Below are 20,212 nucleotides of genomic sequence, written 5' to 3' on the forward strand. Positions count from 1 at the left end.
CCCCCCCCCCCCCCCCGCAAAAAAAAATCACTCGTGAACAATATTTGTCCGCTTTAGGTCAGTGCATTGGTCAGCAAAAAAGTAGCCTACATAGCATAACAACATCCACATGCAATAATACAACGACAATGTCTACAATGACCTACTCATTTGGACAACTTGATACAGCCCTATACAGGCTAAAGTTACCTTTAGTTTTGTTCTATTTTGTTCTAGCGAAACATGACGTCTGGCTTTAGTGCAGTCTAACGTTCTGACAAGCACACCAATTGCCTACCTTGTTCTTGCCCATCTGGAATAACTCCTAGCTTTGCTGCCTCCATCCTTTGTTTTCGTTGTTTAAACTTGTGATATCCATTGATGAGTATTGAGTTAGTGAATTAGCTCAACATTGTGTGCTGATAACCATATATAGATAGCCGAGTAAAAGAAAACAACAAGTAGCCTATTGCGTGTCTGCGTGCGTATTCTCTCTCCTGCTCAAACAAAATGCGTGCACGTTAATTTTGATAACGTGTTCACTAACTTTACGTAATAGAAAATGGTAAATAGCCTAATGGCATGCAGCTAAAGGGATACTGTGCATAGTTGGGAAGGTATGGTAGGTCAATTTGGTGTGAATACACACACACACAAGGGAAATATTCTGTTGTTGAGTAGCTTGATGGTACGCACAGTGTGTATGGACGTACACCTGCAGGCGCGCCTGGCCTGCAGGAACGCTGATTTACGGAAAGGGCACAGAAAGGGTGGAGCCCAGTGGTGAAAGGGGAGCCCAGTGAGACTAAACACTCGCAAAGTCAGCAGGAATGCACATCAAAGTGCCTCTGTGAGTCTGTAAGTGTCACAGCAGCCGCACCTCGTTCCTCTGTTCCGGCTCCAGTCCCAGGATCTACGCCAGTCCGGGTTTCAGCTCCAGCTCCAAATGCAGACCTACAGTAGTCCGTTCAGCCTCTCCTGAGTTTTAGTTTTTCCCACATATGGGGTTTCCCGCCATGTGTAGCACTCACCTGTATCCAATGTGCTATTTGTGTTTGTATTTAAGCCCTGGACATGTCAGGGGGATATTCCAAGTGCGTGGTTTAGTGACAAACCTGGGTAAGTTGTACGTAAGTATAAGTGGTATACCTCCTAATAGAAGAGCTATATGATTCATTCTCCTAACAGAACAATGCCAGGTTTACCACTTACTCTGTCTTAACTTGCCCAGGTTTGTCACTAAACCACGTACTTGGAATACGCCCCAGGTCTCTTTGTGTGATATACTTTGTCAAGAGCGAGACGCTGTGTGTGTGATTGAGCCTACTCCGGTGTTTGTCTTCATCGTGTTCTTGCCTGGTTTGCCCATCGTGGCCTTTTGTTTGAAATTAAAGAAGCCTTGAGCGTTTGCATCCACATCTTCGTGTTCCTTCGTGTTCCAGTGAGGAGAGACATCGGGCATGGGGGGGAGGTGAAGGCATGTTCCTCTCAACTGAACTTTTTGTCTTTGTTTGTTTTGTCAAGGAAACCAATAAAATAAAACTTTTGCTGAATTGAAAGTTGTGTTGGAAAGATATGTTGGGAAAAGAAGGGGGGAAAAATAACATAGGGTCTGTTTGAAGGACACTGTTGCTTATTCTGTGTGCGTGTGTCTCAGTGTGTGTGTCCTCTTGGCATTATACTATTTGCAAATGTAGCAGCCCACTCTCCCAGCGTGTGTGTATGTGTGTGTATGTGTGTGTGTGTGTGTGTGTGTGTGCATACACACATGTGGCTGTGTGTGTGTGTGAGTGAGTGAGTGAGTGAGAGAGAAGAGAGAGAGAGAGAGATGGTATTCCCTTCTTGGCCAAACATTACTATCCTCCTACACAGCTGGATAGTTTCCCCAGAGTATGTGCCAGACACACACACACACACACACATAACAAACACAGAGCAGAGTCAGAGCAGCTCGCTGCTGGACATGGAAACTCCTCTCTCCTGATCTCTTCTTATGTGAGTATTGTTGCCATGTTATACTTGTTAATAACAGATAAAATATTAATGTGTCAATTTAAATTGTATTCTCAATGATCGTGTAACTAAGTGACAAGTATATTTCTACAACCCCTAAATTGTCACACTAAAACATAGACTGTTTCAATTATAAATGTGAAATTTGTATTTAGATTTTGTTTAATATTTGAAGAGTTTGATTTGAGTTTTTGATACAAAAAAAACATTTCCTTTCCCTGATTGTGAATACCGTCAAGTGGTGAATAGAATACATGAATAATTAACATGTTTGGTTTGATTGAGATTACAGTATGGTTTTGTTTTAATATAGATGGAGACAGAGGTTTGCCTCTTCAGACTCAAAACACCTTCATCATCACCATCATCATCATCATCATCATTATCTTACCCACCATCCTCATTCCTTCAATCTGTAAGCATCCTCCCAGAGATCTATGTATCTACATGGATGCTGCAAACAGCAGAAAGAACATCAGCATTGCTTGAAGACAATGGAGAAATGGAACATCTCTGATATGCAAACAACAGACTTCTAGAATCGCACTCTCCTGGATCCTTCTCTTTCATTTCCCCTGTATCTGTTTTTCTTTCTCTCTCTCTCTTTCTTTCATCTTCCATTGCTCTAGCTTTCACAACCTCTTGCATCTCTCTCTTCCTCCCTCCCTACTCTCCCTTGCCGTTGTTGCCATGGCCACCACGGGCCTGCAGGTGCTGGGCGTGCTCCTGGCGGTGACCGGCTGGGTGGGCCAGGCCCTGGTGACCGCCGCCCCCTTCTGGCGCGTGTCGGCGTTCGTGGGCGGGGAGCTGGTGGTGGCCGAGGCCCAGTGGGAGGGGCTGTGGATGAGCTGCCTGGTGCGCCCGGGCTCGGGCCACACCCAGTGCAAGAGCTTCGACTCGGGCCTGGCGCTGCCCGCGGGCACCCAGGCGCGCCGCGTCCTGGCCCTCTTCGCCCTCCTGCTGGGCGTGCTGGCGCTCGGGCTCTCCGTGCTGGGCATGAAGTGCACCCGTTGCCTGGGCGACGGCGGAGACGTCGACATCGGCGTGCGGGAGACCAAGGCGCGGCTGGCGCGTGTCGGCGGGGCGTTGTTCGCGGCGGCCGCGGCGGTGTTCCTGGTGCCCGTGTGCTGGACGGCGTACGCGGTCGTCAGGGACTTCTACGACCCGGCGGTGCCGCCGCCGCTCAAGCGGGAGCTGGGGCCCGCCCTCTACCTGGGATGGGGCGTGGCCTTGCTCACGCTGGTGGGAGGGGCGCTGATCAACGCGGGCTCGGCCCCGCCCACCGGAGGAGGAAGGGGAGGGGCCTCGGGAGGAGTGCCAGCTGCCGCCTACGGGGGAGGGAAGGGCAACCCGCAGCCCACGCCCCCCGAGGGGAAGAAGGACAAAGCGTACGTCTGACGGAGTCCGAGAGGGAAGAAGAATACGTCTAAGGTGGGGGGGTTGGAGGGCGGGTGGTGGATGGTGGACAGGGGGACGGGGAAGGTGAAGTGGATGAAGGTATTCTATGGTGCACGTCAGCAGAAGGTTACAGGAAGTGATGCGTTATGACTGTAGAGGTTGGTGGACAGGGGGACGGGGAAGGTGAAGTGGATGAAGGTATTCTATGGTGCACGTCAGCAGAAGGTTACAGGAAGTGATGCGTTATGACTGTAGAGGTTGGTGGACAGGGGGACGGGGAAGGTGAAGTGGATGAAGGTATTCTATGGTGCACGTCAGCAGAAGGTTACAGGAAGTGATGCGTTATGACTGTAGAGGTTGAAAGAACACATTGGGGCTGAATGAGGATGTTGGTGGTTATGTGTATGGGAGGGAAAGGGACTGTAGAACACATGTCACAGGGGTACAGGACACATTTTATGAGAAGGTGAGAGGAAGTGATGTATTTCTTGTGGAGGTCAAAAGGTCATATTAGGCTATTAGGCCAAGTGAGGGCATTTAAAGGGTAATGATGTAATTATTTGTAAGAAGGCCACAGAGAAAGGAAAGAGTAGACACCTGAGAAGGGGGGGGTGATTTGGAAAACTGGGGTATTTCAAATTTGACAGTTTGTGTAGTATAAGTACAGAGGCTTGGTTTTTTGGGGGGGGGGGGGCGGGGAGGGGTGGTTATTTTCAGAATGATGGTTGACCTTAGGTGTTTCTTTTTTCCTCTTGGAGGCCAGATAAAGAGTGCATTTCAGGATAGGCAGCGTCAGGGATTGACTTAATGGGAAGAGGAGAGAAACATAATGTGTGTGTGTGTGTGTGTGTGTGTGTGTGTGCATGCACCTGCGTGATTGCCTACTTAAAGTTAGGTTTGCGACAGTGTGGTGTACATTGTAATGACAGCATTTTTTGTCAGGGTCATGTGATTAACAAAGTACAGCACTGAACTGGCAGCTTGTCAAAATACATTTTGTAAGCGTCAAGAAACAGCTCTCTTTTTATTTTTTGTTTATTTGTTTTAGTGTGTGTTTGTTTGAAAGTAATATAACAAACACAAATGCTTACATTAGAAGCCTAATCATGACTAACATTTGTATTCAGTTACATTTTGACAGTGTTATTCAATTACTGTACATGTTCAAAATGTTATGCTGTTATATTTTCAGTGCATGTCAAATATGAACTACCCAACAACACATATGAATAATGTGTCATTTCACTTAAAGGTGTGATGTAACAAATAAAAGATGATGACTTATTTTATATAATTTAACTTGGGACTCTCAGGCCAATTTTCTAGTGTTAAATTATATATGTGCAATGCAACATATAGGGTGTAAACATACTGGTATAAAAGGTGTGCCTACAAATTAACAGGTTTTATTATGACAAGTATGAAATATTTTCTTCATTACAGTTGTTATTACTCACATTGTTCAATAGATGCAACTCATACACATATTGCTTTTCATGAAAAGTGCAATAAACTCTGTGCTATAATCTGACCAAATTGTCCATTATGATCATCCCATTTGTGAATAAAAGTTTACATGTACAGTATCAGAGGGGGAGAGAGGAGACGTGAATGAGAGGAGAGGAGAGGAGGGTGGATGAGAGAAGGAGAGGAGAGGAGGGTGGATGAGAGAAGGAGAGGAGAGGAGGGTGGATGAGAGAAGGAGAGGAGAGGAGGCGTGAATGAGGGTGAGAGAGATAAAGAGATAAACAGAACACTTGGCCAAGTGTCGGCACGGCTGCAGTGAAATGCATTGTGGGTGTTCTGTGGGTTAATGATTGCATGTTTATTAATGTTTCACTAAGACCATCTTTCAGACTTCTTCATAGTTCACAACACCTCCCACTTTGACTGTTGTGTGCACGTGCCAAAGACACACAGAGCACACAACTCACACACACACACACACACACACACACACACACACACACACACACACAAGATTGACATGCATGCACGCACATACACACACAGACTCAAATTCACTCTTGACACTGACACATTTGCACCACACACACTCTCTCTCTCTCTCTCTCTCTCTCTCTCTCTCACACACACACACACACACAGAGGACAATGACGGACCAGTAAGAACACACAAAGGCCGGTCTATGTTCTGCAGAACTGCAGTCAGATTATGCATGACCTCAATCCACAACTATGAGGCTCTTCATGGCACAATATGGTGCACACTGATGCAATTTCAATCAACATTATTTTACTGTAATTCATTAAAACAGAAGAACAAGTCCTTAAAATAATACATCTAGCAGATGATATATCAAACATGACACATATAAACTAAAGTAAGTCACAAGTTGAGTCTTTTAAAAATCAAGCCTTAACTGACAAAGTTGCCTGGAGGGAACCATAATTGGTGCAATATTACCCCAACTGAGAGCGTTAGTTTTTTGCTGTTGGTTGGTTGCTCTTTTTGTTTGTGGCCAATATTACACACAAAACAAATCTAGATGTTTGAACTGCATAAACCTTGGTGAAGGGATCGAGCCAGGACAGAACCCATGAGTTTTTTCGGACTGGAGCCAAATCAAGAGGCAGAAGAAGGCAGCACTCTCTGAATGGCCCTTTAGTTCAGTGTTTCTCAAAGTATAAGTACTTACATCCTCCTGAGGGGTATACAAAGCAAGTTTACTGGCTTACCAAGGTAACATCAGGAGTAACATCTGCGTTTCTTAATAACCCTGAGCAGAGGGAAACTCTGGGTTTCCTGTTCAAGTATAAGTATAAGTATATATACTCTTTTGATCCTGTGAGGGAAATTTGGTCTCTGCATTTATCCCAATCCGTGAATTAGTGAAACACACTCAGCACACAGTGAGGTGAAGCACAGACTAATCCCGGCGCAGTGAGCTGCCTGCAACAACAGCGGCGCTCGGGGAGCAGTGAGGAGTTAGGTGCCTTGCTCAAGGGCACTTCAGCCGTGCCTACTGGTCGGGGTTCGAACCGGCAACCCTCCGGTTACAAGTCCGAAGCGCTAACCAGTAGGCCACGGCTGCCCCAAAAGTGTGGTCCGGGGACCACTGGTGGTTCGCAAGCTATCTCATGTGGTCCACGAGCAAACGTGGTAATTGCAATAGTTGTAATATTGAACCAATTTGTATGTAAATCTTGCAACGCCGCCTATGTAAGCTACGCCAGTTTAAATCATATGAATCCTCTGACACAATAATCAAGGGGCAAAAACAGTAAGCAAGGTGGTTCAGTGAGTAGGTCTGTTGTGTAATATAGGCTACTGTTGAAGTAGGTCTACTGTTTTTTTTTTTAACTAGTGGTCCGTGACTTTTTTTTTATTGGTTAAGTGGTCCTTTGTCTGAAAAAGTTTGAGAAACACTGCTCTAGTTGATCAAAATTACCTGGAAGTGCAGATAAAAAAGTTGATCATGTCTTCCTTTTATTGTCATGATCCAATCCAGTCCAGGAATGTTCTTAATCCATGTCACACTTTGCTTTTAACACTCAGCATTTGATATTTCCTGGATTCTTACGAACCATTCTGACTTCTAAGGGATCGTGTTCTTCAATAAGCTTCTGTCTGACCTGTAAGTGCCCTTTTGCTCATTATGATTATTATCCAAGAAACTCTTAGTGTCGATTGTTTTTTTTTTTTTTGTTCTTTTTTAAGTTTAGGCCTACTACGCAAGTCCAAGTGTGAACGAAGACATAATAAATTAGGGCCTCATTTGTGTATGTCTGTCTGTCACTGACAGACTGTAAGTTAGTCATAGTCTGCACCAGACATGTGTGGACTCGAGTCACATGACTTGGACTCGAGTAATTATATTAATGACTCGACTTGATAAAATTCGGCATGACTTGCGACTTGATAAAATTCGGCATGACTTGCGACTCGACTTGGACTTGAATACTATTCACCAGAGACTTGACTCGGACTTTGCCTCTTTGACTTGAAATGACTTGACATAGTGGACACAAGCGGGTAGAGCACAGTGATCAGTGCTGCTGTTACCACCACACGCATCACGCACTGTGTGTAGCCTAGAGAACCAAGAGACAGAGGAAGGACCAACATTAAATAAATAGTAGCTTTACTGCAAACTGATTTGCACTCTTGTTAGAGAACATTTACAATGTCAAAATGCACCAACGGCATGTTACATAAAGATGATACTTTTCGAGTCCTTTCCATTAAGATCCAACTTGAATGTATGCTAGCCTTCTCCATTTAATTGAGAACGCGTCTGGGTGCACACAAAAGGAAGAGAAAATGAGTGTCAGGTTCCAGCTGGCTTGACATTGTTGATGATGATTGATATCTCCTTTTAAATATAAGACACGTTTAAAAGGAAATCATGAAGGCAACAAAGACGATATTAGAGGAAATTGTTGATTGTTGATTTATCCAGTTCTCACTACTGTCATACACTGTGAGAGCCAGGACACTTTGACATAGGCTGCACTCACTGTGATTTGGAAAATGGACAAGAATATGAACAGATCGATCAGAATTCAATGCTGGGTGCCAGTGATTGGTGTATGCTATTCAAATTCACTTCATCAGAGATGTCTCGCCCATATCAGTCTCCCCACCTTGACAGAGTTTTCGTCGGGAGACTCTGTTCTCAAACTTGGGCCACATACTATTAAACCCTCACTGATGATCCTTGCAAAGACAGATCAGATCATTTTGCCTAATCAAAGCTAATAGTAAAGTAAAGTAAAGTAAGTGAAGACTTTGGTTCCAAAACGCAAAATTCCATTTTTAAAAACATTCACTTCATTTTCAAAACAAGTTAGGCTATTTAATTGTGCATTTCAGGTAATATTAATCAAATTGCAGTTGTGTTGTTTTGACTGAGTAAAGAAAAATAAATCAAATGACAATACCCAATCACAGTTCTTCTACAATTACTTTGAAGACAAAATGTAAAAAATAAATATTTATGAAAATTCATTAAATGGTGGATATAGCGTTTTGGAACCAAACTCTTCATGTATTTTTCATGAAGATGTGCATGCATTTCTAAGCAAAACTAATTGTTGTGTCCAGATCTCTTATGAAGACAAAGAAATAATATGCAGCTTCCTGTTGACAGTGAGTATTTGTTATGTGAAAATTATTTTGACATTCATTACATAACCTGCTGACTCATGGAAGGCATAATTAACATTTAGTTTTATCCAAAGCAACTTACCCCAATATAATAAGCTACAGAGCTAAACTACAGCAAAATAACATGTAAGCTACAGTACAGGGGAGACCTTAGCTAGGATATACCATCTGTCAATACCAGTGCTTACTTATAATCAGGGCTTTGAACCAGAATTTTCCCAATTGGTTTGTTCCGAACAGAAACAGTATTTAAACATTTCCGGTGTTCGGTTCAACCCTAAAATTGACATTCCTGAATAGGTTAGAACAAAAAAATAGCATTCCATGTCAGCTGTGGGATATACAAATAAGTAGGCTGATCATTAGGATTTTAAAATTATATTTCTAGTCTACATAATTTTCCTTAAGTCTCTATCCAGTCATGAAACATTAATAAAGCACTATAGTTATGCCACTTACATAATGTAGACTATTAGTCTACATTATGTAAGCGGCATAACTGTAATTCTGTCATGCCTACATTTTTTCAGTATTATCAATAAATTAAGACAAGGAAAATGTCTTCCATGTTGTTTATTGGTAAACAACTGAACATATCCATTATACTTCTTACATAGCTCAATTGGTGCAAATGACAAATAGGGCAGGCTACATAGCTGTCACTGAGAACTTCAATTGACCAAACCTGGTCAGGGCCCAATCAGTGCATTTGTTTCTCTTATGTCATCAAACAATACAAAACTACAAAGCCTTACAGAAGCATCACTGTAGTTCTTACATCCATCCAAAAGCCTATGCAACTCACATAGCCTACTAATCTCTAGGTTTGCTACATAGCTGCTATTGTGAACATCAATTGGCCAAGGGCCCAATCAGTCAGGGCCCAATCAGTGCATTTCTGGTCAGGGCCCAATCAGTGCATTTCTGTCTCTCTTATGTCATCAGACAATACAACACCACAATGGTGTATACATAGATGCCATTGATACTAGAAATGCAATTCCCAAGGAATTACCAGTTCATGAAAATGCAAAAAAATATGATGTAGTTACAACAGTGTTGCTTGGTTACATATGTTGGTTGTTATGCCAGATTAAGTGGTTGCTATGCTGGTTGCTTGGGTAATCCTGTTGGTTGCTATGGTGGTTGCTAAGTTGACATGCTGGTTGCTTGGGTAATCCTGTTGGTTGCTATGGTGGTTACTAGGGTATTTTAAATTATCGCTAGCCTGTTGCTAGGGTACTTAAGGTGGTTGCTATGCTGTTGCTAAGGTAGTTATGGTGGTTGCTATGCTGTTGCTATGGTATTTGACATGGTTGCTAGGCTGTTGCTAGGTTGTTGCTAGGGTATTTGAAAAGGTTGCTAGGCTGTTGCTATGGTACTTGAGGTGGTTGCTAGGCTGTTGTTAGGTTAGTTGTGGTGGTTTCTATGCTGGTTGCTAGGTTAAACTCATTGGTTGCTATATTGGTTGCTAGGTTGTAACTGTGGAAGTGATTGCTAGGCTGTTGCTAGTGTAGTTTACATGGTTGCTAGGCTGTTGCTAGGGTATTTGACATAGTTGCTAGGCTGTTGCTATGGTACTTGAGGTGGTTGCTAAACTGTTGCTAGGTTAGTTGTGGAAGTGGTTGCTAGGCTGTTGCTAGGGTATTTGGCATGGTTGCTAGGCTGTTGCTATGGTATTTGATATGGTTGCTAGGCTGTTGCTAAGTCAGTTGTGGTGGTTGCTATGCTGTTTGCTAGGTTAAACTCATTGGTTGCTATATTGGTTGCTAGGCTGTAACTGTGGAAGTGGTTGCTAGGCTGTTGCTAGGGTATTTGACTTGGTTGCTAGGCTGTTGCTAGGTACTTGAGGTGGTTGCTGTGTTGGTTGCTAGGTAGGTGGTAATTTAATATATGAAAATGCAAAAAAATGATGAAAATGCAAAAAAATATGATGTAGTTACAATAGTGTTGCTAGGTTACATATGTTGGTTGTTATGCCAAATTAAGTGGTTGCTATGCTGGTTGCTTGGGTAATCCTGTTGGTTGCTATGGTGGTTGCTAGGTTGACATTGAGGTGGTTGCTAGGCTGTTGCTAGGGTATTTGACATGGTTGCTAGGCTGTTGCTAAGTCAGTTGTGGTGGTTGCTATGCTTTTTGCTACGTTAAACTCATTGGTTGCTATATTGGTTGCTAGGTTGTAACTGTGGAAGTGGTTGCTGGGCTGTTGCTAGGGTATTTGACAAGGTTGCTAGGCTGTTGCTAGGTACTTGAGGTGGTTGCTTTGTTGGCTGCTAGGTAGGTGGTGATTTAATATAGTTGGAATGTCTGAACAGTTAAATAGGTGGATAGTTTAAATGGTTAACTTGTTTAACAGTGAATTATTGTGGTGAGGACTTTTATTTTGGAACAGTTGTGGACAGAGGAAGTAGTGGAACAGGATCTGTAGTCTTAACTCATTGAATGCCAAGCTGTTTTCGGGAGCTTTGTCCTAGAGTGCCAGCAATCTAGACCATTGTTGATGATTTTTGTCCAGCCACAGCATATTCTGTGTTATAGCTATGAACACATACAATGGCTCGATTAAAAGGTGAGACTTTAAGCTCTTGGTGGGTCCAAACCGTGTATTTCTACACGCCTCTGTTCCTTAGAAATCCCAAGCTAAACAGTGGCTAGTTTTCATCAAAATCGCTGTTTTTTTCTAGAAATGGAGATATAACGTCTTTCATGAAATATGTGTTGCCTGTTACTTACTTGTGTAAACTTTCCTGGAAGTGATCAGCGAGACCTGGCGAGACTGCCACCTAGTGATAGACCCATGAAAATGGCCTGGTTTTGACCTGACGTGCATGCGTCACTGATTCGACCCAAAGCGGCAACCGAGTTATGATAAAATGTCCAGATAAAATGTCCAGATTGTGCTTTTTCATGGGTTTTCGATCGTCATATATTTCATTTCCATTCATAGTAGAGGTCCTGGGAAAGATTTGTATGCACTTCATTTAGCGGAGAATATCTCAACTGTTACAGACTAATATGACCCCATTGAACAACGTGGGATGTGTGCCAAAATCGCTACCCGGGACGAAAGTCCTGAAAATGACCACAATAGGTGACACTATTATCACATTATAGGTGAATGGGACTTTTTTTTTCCTTAATATATATTCTCATAAACTTCTACCAGTTTAATCTTCATATTAAGAGAAATACTTTTTGTATTACACTTTGTCTTAAAAATAAAATAAAATATGCAAATTAGCCAATATCTCATTAAATATGCATACATAAACCCTTGAAGCTATAGATTTTCTGAGGTGATCACAATGTTCACAATGACAATGATTGTAAGGTCATAGAAGAGTGTAAGCATTCTGATTTGATATAAAGAAAATGGCTAAAAAACAGTCAACCACATAGCCTACAACTAGCAACAAACAAGAATTGCCAGTTATAACCTAAACTTTAAAAGCTTACATTTCCTATCTGTTCTAAATATTGCTGTCATCACCACAACTTTTTTTTTCAACAAAAGTTTACTTGGCAGCCATAGTGACCTGAGATCATAGCAGAGCACATGGCTGTCAAGCAAGATGACTTGTGAGATCAAGAAAAGTAAGGCAATCTACTCTTTATTCTTTGTGTTGCTGTGTACACTTATTATGTGTCATTATCATATGAGTTGTAATTTTGTGTAATTAAATAATTATAATGAATTTGTATCAGTTTTATATTTAATTTTGTGTGTATTGTAGCTAGCTAACTACAGTTTGTTAGCTAACTAGCTGCTGGTGTTTTCTTTTATTTTGCAAAATGGGGAAAATGTCATCACAACTTGTGATCACATAGTCTCAGACAAATTGATGAAGTTACAGTTTCTTCATGTCATGAAGTTATTCCTCCCAAATAATAGATAAGTTGGTACATACCAATTACTCTTATTTGAAACCTTATTTTACAAAATATCAAATGACCTGGAGAGAGTGAGAGAACGACTTATCCATCCAGTGTCACATAGCTAATACTTCATTGACTGGGCTACAGCAGGAAACATGGTAAGATAGGCTTTAAAGCGATGGTTCGGAGTAATTTTACCCTAGGGTTCTTTGCACCATGACCCCGAGCCAAACACCCTCCCAGAACCTTTTTTCCCTTGGTCGAGCCCTGGTCGAGTAGCGCCGTCAGAAACGAATGACGTTCTGCAGTCATGATGGAACCAACTTTTATCTCGTAAATTACCTCACTAATAATGCCCTGAATGGTACGAAACTTCTGCAGTAGTACAACTACGACATTTAGTCCAATAACTAGGCATTAGAAAGTTTGTAAGTGCACCAGGAGTTTATTTAAATAAGACTTGCCTGATTATCTGCTACTATACCGCTGCGTCAACGTTTCTTCCGTGATTTGGGAAAAGCCTGTAAAAGTCCTTGCAGGAAGCGATTACATCAACGTTTTTTGATATATCCAGTTTTAAATATTTTTTTTCCGAAGTGTTTACAACTTAGTAATAACTAATAATTGTTGCAAACTGGACTACGAACAAAATATTAGTGCATTCCTGGATCGATCTACATCCTTATGCATGCTTCCTGCCAGGACTTTTACAGGCTTTTCCCAAATCACGGAAGAAACGTCGATGCAGCGGTATAGTAGCAGATAATCAGGCAAGTCTTATTTAAATAAACTCCTGGTGCACTTACAAACTTTCTAATGCCTCGTTATTGGACTAAAGGTCGTAGTTGTACTACTGCAGACATTTCGTACCATTCAGGGCATTATTAGTGGGGTAATTTACGAGATAAAAGTTGGTTCCATCACGACTGCAGAACGTCATTAGTTTTTGATAGCGCTACTCGACCAGGGTTCAACCAAGGGAAAAAAGGTTCTGGGAGGGTGTTTGGCTCGGGGACATGGTGCAAAGGACCCTAGGGTGAAATTACTCCGAACCATCGCTTTAATTAATTCATTTCAATTTACAGTATCTGTGGATTATGGGGGTTAAAAATAGAAAGTGACATGTCATGTTTAAGGCAACTTTTGTTTGAAGTAGGAAATGTTTTATGGTAAAAAAAAATAAATCTAGCTTTTTTGAGCAACCTAACAGTAGTATATCAATCTTGATGAGTGCATCCTATGCCAGAAGAAGAAGCAATCTGAGTACCTCTCTAGTGGTGAAATTGGCAGGGGTGTTATCGTTTCGCTTGCCAAACAAACAAAGATTAATGACACTCTAACTGCTAGGGTTCTTCAACTGACAGTGTAAGAGCAAGATATCATAAAATACCACACCAAATCCTGCTACAGAACATTACAAAGGGATATGGCTACTAAGGCTGATTGCACAACCCAACCATTAGAACAATCTGAGCCATCTCAGCAGAGACCTATTAATGATCCAACTGAGCGACGAAGCGAGCGATTTAAGACCAGTGCAACTGACACTTAACCTGACCCTAGCCAGATGAATTTCGCTCCGCCTAGCTCCACTCATCCATCTGGAACCGATCCATTGAAGTGTTGCTTCAGAAGGCTGGGCCTAATCAAAAAATGCTTGCATATGATTGAATAAACCACTTGTCCGTCATCTATTGACGTGCTACTTCAACCATTCACATCGAAGTCAACCCGTGACGCTGATAACAGTCTCACAGTCGCTTCTACGCTATGTCACATCTATGAAACTCCCGCCCTGCGTCCTGATTGGCTGTACCATAAAATCGGTTGCAGAAATCACTCTCAATGGAAGAGGTCCCAGATGGATGTGAGTGAAGCTAGGCGGAGCTAAGCGGAACGAAATTCATCTGGCTAGGGTCAGGTTAACTGACACTGTCATCAGGTGATACAGATGTCTTGAATGCCTATTATACCACACAACAGTCAATTGAAGAAATCTTGGCCTCCAAGAGCTCTGGCTCATCCGCAACTCAGGAGTGAACAGATCAATATTACCCCTTCATGATATCATGAAATCTTTTAAAAGAATGAAAAATAACCGGTTACCATTATTTTAGATAAACAATTCTGTTCTGGAACATAACATTTTTTAAAGTTTCTGGATTTGTTTCAGTTCCTAGCAAAACATCAACAGTATCTGGTTTTCGTTTTCGTTCCGTGAACCGGTTCAAAGGCTTGCCTATAATACATTAAAAGTACTAGTCAAAGTGTGGTAGGAGGAGAAAGTGGTAGAGAAAGGAGGTAGAGGAGGGAAGAGAAGGAAATGGAGAGGAAGGAGGAAGATTAGAGAAGAGAGGGAAGAACATGGAAAGTGCGCATCAGGTGTGTCAGGTTGCCAAGTATCATTCATATTGTTTCTTTCTATTTTAAAACATTATTATCTCTTCTTCTATTATTACAAGTAGGTTGAAACTGCAGACTCTCTGAATCCTCAGTGATATACCTAATAGGAGTTATTCTGGCCATGTATTAGCTGAGATAGATAGATAGATACAGTAGATAGATACTTTATTGATCCCCAAGCTTCACTTCTGTCTCAGAGTAGCCACATAAATAATGTAAGGTTTTGTTTCTACAAATTATTTTCTAAGTAAGATGTGACTTGACTGTTTCTCCACAGTGTCTCCTCTGAGGATTGTGCTGCTGGGCAAAACTGGGAGTGGAAAGAGTGCCTCAGGAAAGACCTTCCTGGGGAGGGGAACTTTTAAAATAGAAGTCACTGAAACCTGTGTTAAGATGCACACTGAGGTAGATGGTAGACAGGTTGCGTTGATCGATACACCAGCATCAATTGATACAGGAAATGAGACAGATATGCTGAAAAATGAGCTACAGAAAATAACTCTTCCTGGGCCCCATGCCTTCCTGCTGGTAATCAGACTGGATGCAACATTCACAGAGGAGAGGAACGCAGTGAAATGGATCCAGGAGAACTTTGGTGAAGAAGTTTTAAAGTACACCTTAGTGCTCCTCACCCATGGAGATGTGCTGAAGGGAGAATCAGTGGAGAAGTTTCTGCAGAGATGTCCTGATCTCTCATCTCTTATTAAATATGCTGGGGGTAGATATCATGTCCTCAACAATAAGAGTGAAGACAGAACTCAGGTCAGAGAGCTACTGGAGAAAATAAAGGCCATTGTGGGGGAGAATGGAGGGGGATACTGGATGACAACATGGGAGACAAAGATGGAGATAATCACAGGAACAGTAGTAGTAGTAGTATCAATAGCCCTAGCAGTTGTCAATGTAGTAGTAAAACCATTAGCAGAAGTATTAGAAATATCAATAAAAGAAGCAGAAGCATGGGCACCAACTGAAAGAGGCGCATGTATGCTAATAGGAGGAGCAGCAGGAGCTGGAGTAGGAGCTCTGGTAGGTTCCGTAGAAGGACCAATAGGAGGAGCAGTATCAACAGCAGTAGGAGCAACAGTAGGTGCAGTAGCAGGAGCAGGAGTAATTGCAGTAACAGTAAGAACAGCAGCAACAATAAAAGCACTAGTAGGATTTATCATTGGACTAGCAGCAACAGTAGTAGCAGTACCAGCAGTAATAGCAGCAGCAGGTGCAGTAGCAGGAGCAGCAGTAGGTGCAGCAATAGGAGCACTAGGAGGAGCAGGAGCAGTAGCAGGAGCAGCAGCAGCAGCAGCAGTAGCAGCAGCAGCAGCAGGAGCAGCAGCAGGAGCACTAGTTGGATATGCAGGAGGACCAATAGGAGGAGCAGCAGTAGCAGCAGTGGTAGCAGTAGCAGTAGCAGCAGCAGCAGGAGGAGCAGCAGCAGCAGCACTAGTAGGATTCTTCAAAGGAACAATAAGAGTAGAAGCAGTAGCCGTGATAGCAGCAGTAAGAGCAGATGCAGGAGCTGGAGCAGTAGGAAGAACACAAGGAGTAGCACAAGAAGCACTAGTAGGAGCAATAATGATAACAGTTGGAGTACTAGGAGTAGCAGGAGGTGCAGTAGCAGGAGCAGGAACAGCAGCAGGAGCACTAGTAGGATTCTTTGGAGGACCAATAGGAGCAGCAAGAGGAGCAGCAAGGGGAGCACTAGCAGGACTCTTAGCAGGACCAATAGGAGCAGCAGCAGTAGTAGCATTAGCAGGAGCAGCAGTGGGAGAAATAGTAGGACCATTAGGAGCAGGAGCAGTGGGAGGAGCAGTGGGAGGAGCAGTAGTAGGATTCATAGGAGGACCAATTGGAGCAGCATTAAGTGCAGCAGGAGGAGCAGCAGGAAGTGCTCTAGCGGGAGATTTATCATGTCTGAGTGAGAGAGTGTTGAATAGAATGCATCTGTATAATAAGCACTAGATAGGTGTTTGATTATGTGCTTCCGTGCGGAAAAATAGTTGGTCATAGTGTAGGCTGACGGAAATCCACAAGATTGTCTTGCCAAATAGCCTATCTGATCAAAACAAGGCCACAGCTTAACAATGTCTGTCATCACAATTCCTCCTAGACAAAGAGAAACTCTGATGGTTCTTTCCAAAATATCTGTAAATGTATACGAATGTAATATTCTAATATTAAATGTCTTGAATTGACCCTTGTATCATGGGCAGGAGCCTGATCATGGTTTCATTGCCATGTTAAAGCAACACCAAAGAACTTTTCCTCTGTCGCACGCACTATTTGTTTATCTAGCACCGGCTTTGCAAATAACAATGTCCACAGACAAGGTAAAATATGTTGCATGATTTTATGAAAGTACGATGTATTGTGACATCAGATGCAAGTCAAATTTGTAGTTTCTCATGTCTCATTCCATCGAACTACAGATCCGCTACCCGATCTGGCAAACTTACATAGTGCGGTTATAGCTGATAGAGGGCCGCGAAGCGAATGCAGAAAGTGTCGTTCACCCTGTTACGAGTTGATGAACCACTGAAACGATTTTGGAAACAATTTTTTAAGGTACAAAAAACTCTTTGGTGTTGCTTTAAAGTATCTGTGCATATAGATGCAGAATAAGTGCACTGTCTGTGTAACAATCCTGTGTTCCCTGTCCCTCCTTTGTTTAACCCCTGTGTATTTAAACCCTCTGTCTCCCCTCAGTCCCCTGTCGGTCATTGATGTTGTTTCGTGGTTGTAGTGTGCATTCGCATTAAAGATTCCTGTTCTCAAGTTTAAGTGTGCCTCGATCTCAACTTGCCCTGCGCCTCGGTCCAGCTCTCCATACTGCAACCCTGACAGACTGTATGTGGATCTCACACCTATCCTTTCACACCAGCTGACCTGACATGAGCTTGAGGGTTGGGGCACATGCAAATGTGTCAAGATAAAGACTCTCTCTTTCACTCTCTCGCTGTCTTTTTTATGGGAGGGGGGATTGATTTCTTTACATTTGATGTATTCATGGTTTATTAGGTTTATATAACATGCAACATGTAGTGTCCTTGCATATCTTGTATGGAGTAAATATTGTGCCACTTCAAAATTCCTCTGAATATGAATGTAATTGAATTGCAGTATTTGAGCAATTGTATTGAACAACCCAGTTTGAGTAGTATATTTTGAAATTGAATTCATTTGCTCTGATACGTAAATGATACTGACTGAAATCCCACTCTCTTTGCACTTCCACGTTCAGTTCTCACAATCCAGTGTCAGACCGTGAAATTAAATTTCAGGCTACTGAGACACAACATCTGTTGGCTGAGGAAAAGGAATCGAGTGCAGATCAACAACCAGCTGTTCCACCTCCACATAAAGCCTTTCAGAGAGCCGTGTTGAGTAATTTGGAGATCTCCAAAATGGTGTCCCTGGACTTGATAACTAGGACAGAGATTAAAGCAATGGTCCGGTGTTCTCACAATTTAGGGTCCCTTCATGTATAATAACAAGTTCAAACTTTGGTTTGGGAGCAACATTGCATTAGTTGGAAGAGCTGTGAGCTAGACAGCTTGCATTAGCTTACGTATACTCTCTCTATCTATCTCTGTCTCTCACTCTCTCTCTCTCTCTGTGTCTCCTGGATTAGTCTGGCAACATGATAGGCAACATGCCACTATATACTGTATCAAAGAGCAGAGGGGCAGCACAATTTCTCTAGGTAGGTAAGGATAGGAAGTTCTAATTTAAACACAGATTTTGCTGTTAATAGTGCTTCACAATGCATAACCTATCTTTCTGAAACATTTATGGGTAAAATGAGATGTTAGTCATGTTTGCTGAAAATAGATCAGCTGGTTCTTGACCATTCAACTAACCCACTTACTTGAGAGTGGCTATGGAGTATGCACACACTCCCTGAATTGGGTTTTGGGATGGCATTCACATGGATGGGCATCATGACAATTGATATTAGAGACGTTTCTGTGTAGACGTCCTGGCCTCTCTTTTATTAAAGATACTGTGGGTAGATATCATGTCCTCAACAATAAGAGTGAAGACAGAACTCATGGAGCTACTGGAGAAGATAGAGGCCATGGTGGAGGATTCTATGAGGAGATGAGCAAATGGGTGGGAAGAGGAAAGAAAATGACAGGAGCAACAACTGGAGCTGTTGCTATGGTACTTGACGTGGTTGTTAGACTGTTGCTATGGTACTTGAGGTGGTTGCTAGGCTGTTGCTAGGTTAGTTGTGGTGGTTGCTATGCTGACACAACTGACACACACAGACACACAATATTGACATGCATGCATGCACACACACACACACAGACTCAAATTCACTCTTGACACATTTGCACCACACACTCTCTCTCACACACACACACACACACACACACACACACACACACACACACACACACACACACACACACACACAGAGGACAATGACGGACCAGTAAGAACACACAAAGGCCGGTCTATGTTCTGCAGAACTGCAGTCAGATTATGCATGACCTCAATCCACAACTATGAGGCTCTTCATGGAACAATATGGTGCACACTGATGCAATTTCAATCAACATTATTTTACTGTAATTCATTAAAACAGAAGAACAAGTCCTTAAAATAATACATCTTGCAGATGATATGTCAAAGATGAAAAATAGATATAAGTCACAAGCTGTGTCCTTTAAAAATAATGGGCTCATGGCGGAAAACAGGTTATTTTCTTGCCAAAATGTTTAAATTCTTATTTTGCATGTCTCATTTTTTTACGTGCCAAGGGGTGTGGCAATTAACAACCTAAGGAGGGGATCTGGCGCATTGTCTAAAATCACTATTGTACACTACTTAAAGCGCATTGCGCCACTGACCAAGAGAAACCTGGTCAGAAGTCCATGTCGAGTTGTTTATATGTTATTTTTAGAGCACATTATCTACAGTGATATGGGCGGGTGCACAACTACACCCTGCTTATCTTGTCTACGGGAACGCGCACCAGTGCACATCCATGCAAAACATTACAAATTACACAATTACAATTTTGTCGTTGACTGACATCACGGTGAAGTTAGTTTCACTTTGTCAATGAGTTCAAAAAACAGAAGAGTGCAAATGTGTGTAGGCTATACTATGCTAGGTTTTAGTAGTACGGTTTAGTGGAATAACTGTTCCATACGGTCTTGCGTGCAAGCAGATTCTGCCTGCGCCAGTGACTATGAAAATACCAATGAGCTGTTTAAAATTGCGCTGTGTGGTGTTAAAGGGAATGACAGAAGTTATTCTCATTGGTTTAAATGATGTTACGCCCAAAACACACCCATGACTGATTAAAAAAAGGGTAAGGCTATTTGCACCCCTGGTACAATTAGCAGTGTATGCTATTCGTACCCTGGTGCAATAAGAAGTGAATTATATTCGTACCCCGGT

The 20,212-nt window shown here is 42.3% G+C and overlaps 2 protein-coding genes across 4 annotated transcripts; both read left to right on the top strand.

Annotated features, from left to right (window-relative positions):
- The first annotated feature begins 1,925 nt into the window (after positions 1-1,925).
- Positions 1,926-3,390, top strand: LOC143118039 (claudin-4-like). Its single transcript, XM_076279304.1, has 2 exons — positions 1,926-1,974; positions 2,306-3,390. The coding sequence occupies exon 2, from the start codon at positions 2,683-2,685 to the stop codon at positions 3,388-3,390; it is 708 nt and encodes a 235-aa protein (XP_076135419.1). The 5' UTR covers positions 1,926-1,974; positions 2,306-2,682.
- Positions 3,391-6,916: 3,526 nt separating this feature from the next.
- Positions 6,917-17,701, top strand: LOC143124452 (uncharacterized). 3 transcript variants are annotated; one of them, XM_076286000.1, is made up of 3 exons: positions 6,917-6,989; positions 8,459-8,503; positions 15,078-17,701. In XM_076286000.1, the coding sequence occupies exons 2-3, from the start codon at positions 8,485-8,487 to the stop codon at positions 16,757-16,759; spliced, it is 1,701 nt and encodes a 566-aa protein (XP_076142115.1). In that variant the 5' UTR covers positions 6,917-6,989; positions 8,459-8,484; the 3' UTR covers positions 16,760-17,701. The 3 variants fall into 3 exon arrangements, 2 of the variants coding, with proteins under 2 accessions (XP_076142115.1, XP_076142106.1); XR_012987038.1 differs by lacking the exons at positions 6,917-6,989; positions 8,459-8,503; positions 15,078-17,701 and adding exons at positions 12,033-12,115; positions 12,481-12,556; XM_076285991.1 differs by lacking the exons at positions 6,917-6,989; positions 8,459-8,503 and adding an exon at positions 12,039-12,115.
- Positions 17,702-20,212: the final 2,511 nt, after the last annotated feature.

Source organism: Alosa pseudoharengus, unplaced genomic scaffold, assembly GCF_046254945.1.
Source record: "Alosa pseudoharengus isolate Yale_2024_CS ecotype anadromous, Long Island Sound unplaced genomic scaffold, YU_APseudo_1.1 YU_APseudo_1.1_scf_1, whole genome shotgun sequence".
NCBI classification, from domain to species: Eukaryota; Metazoa; Chordata; class Actinopteri; order Clupeiformes; family Clupeidae; genus Alosa; species Alosa pseudoharengus.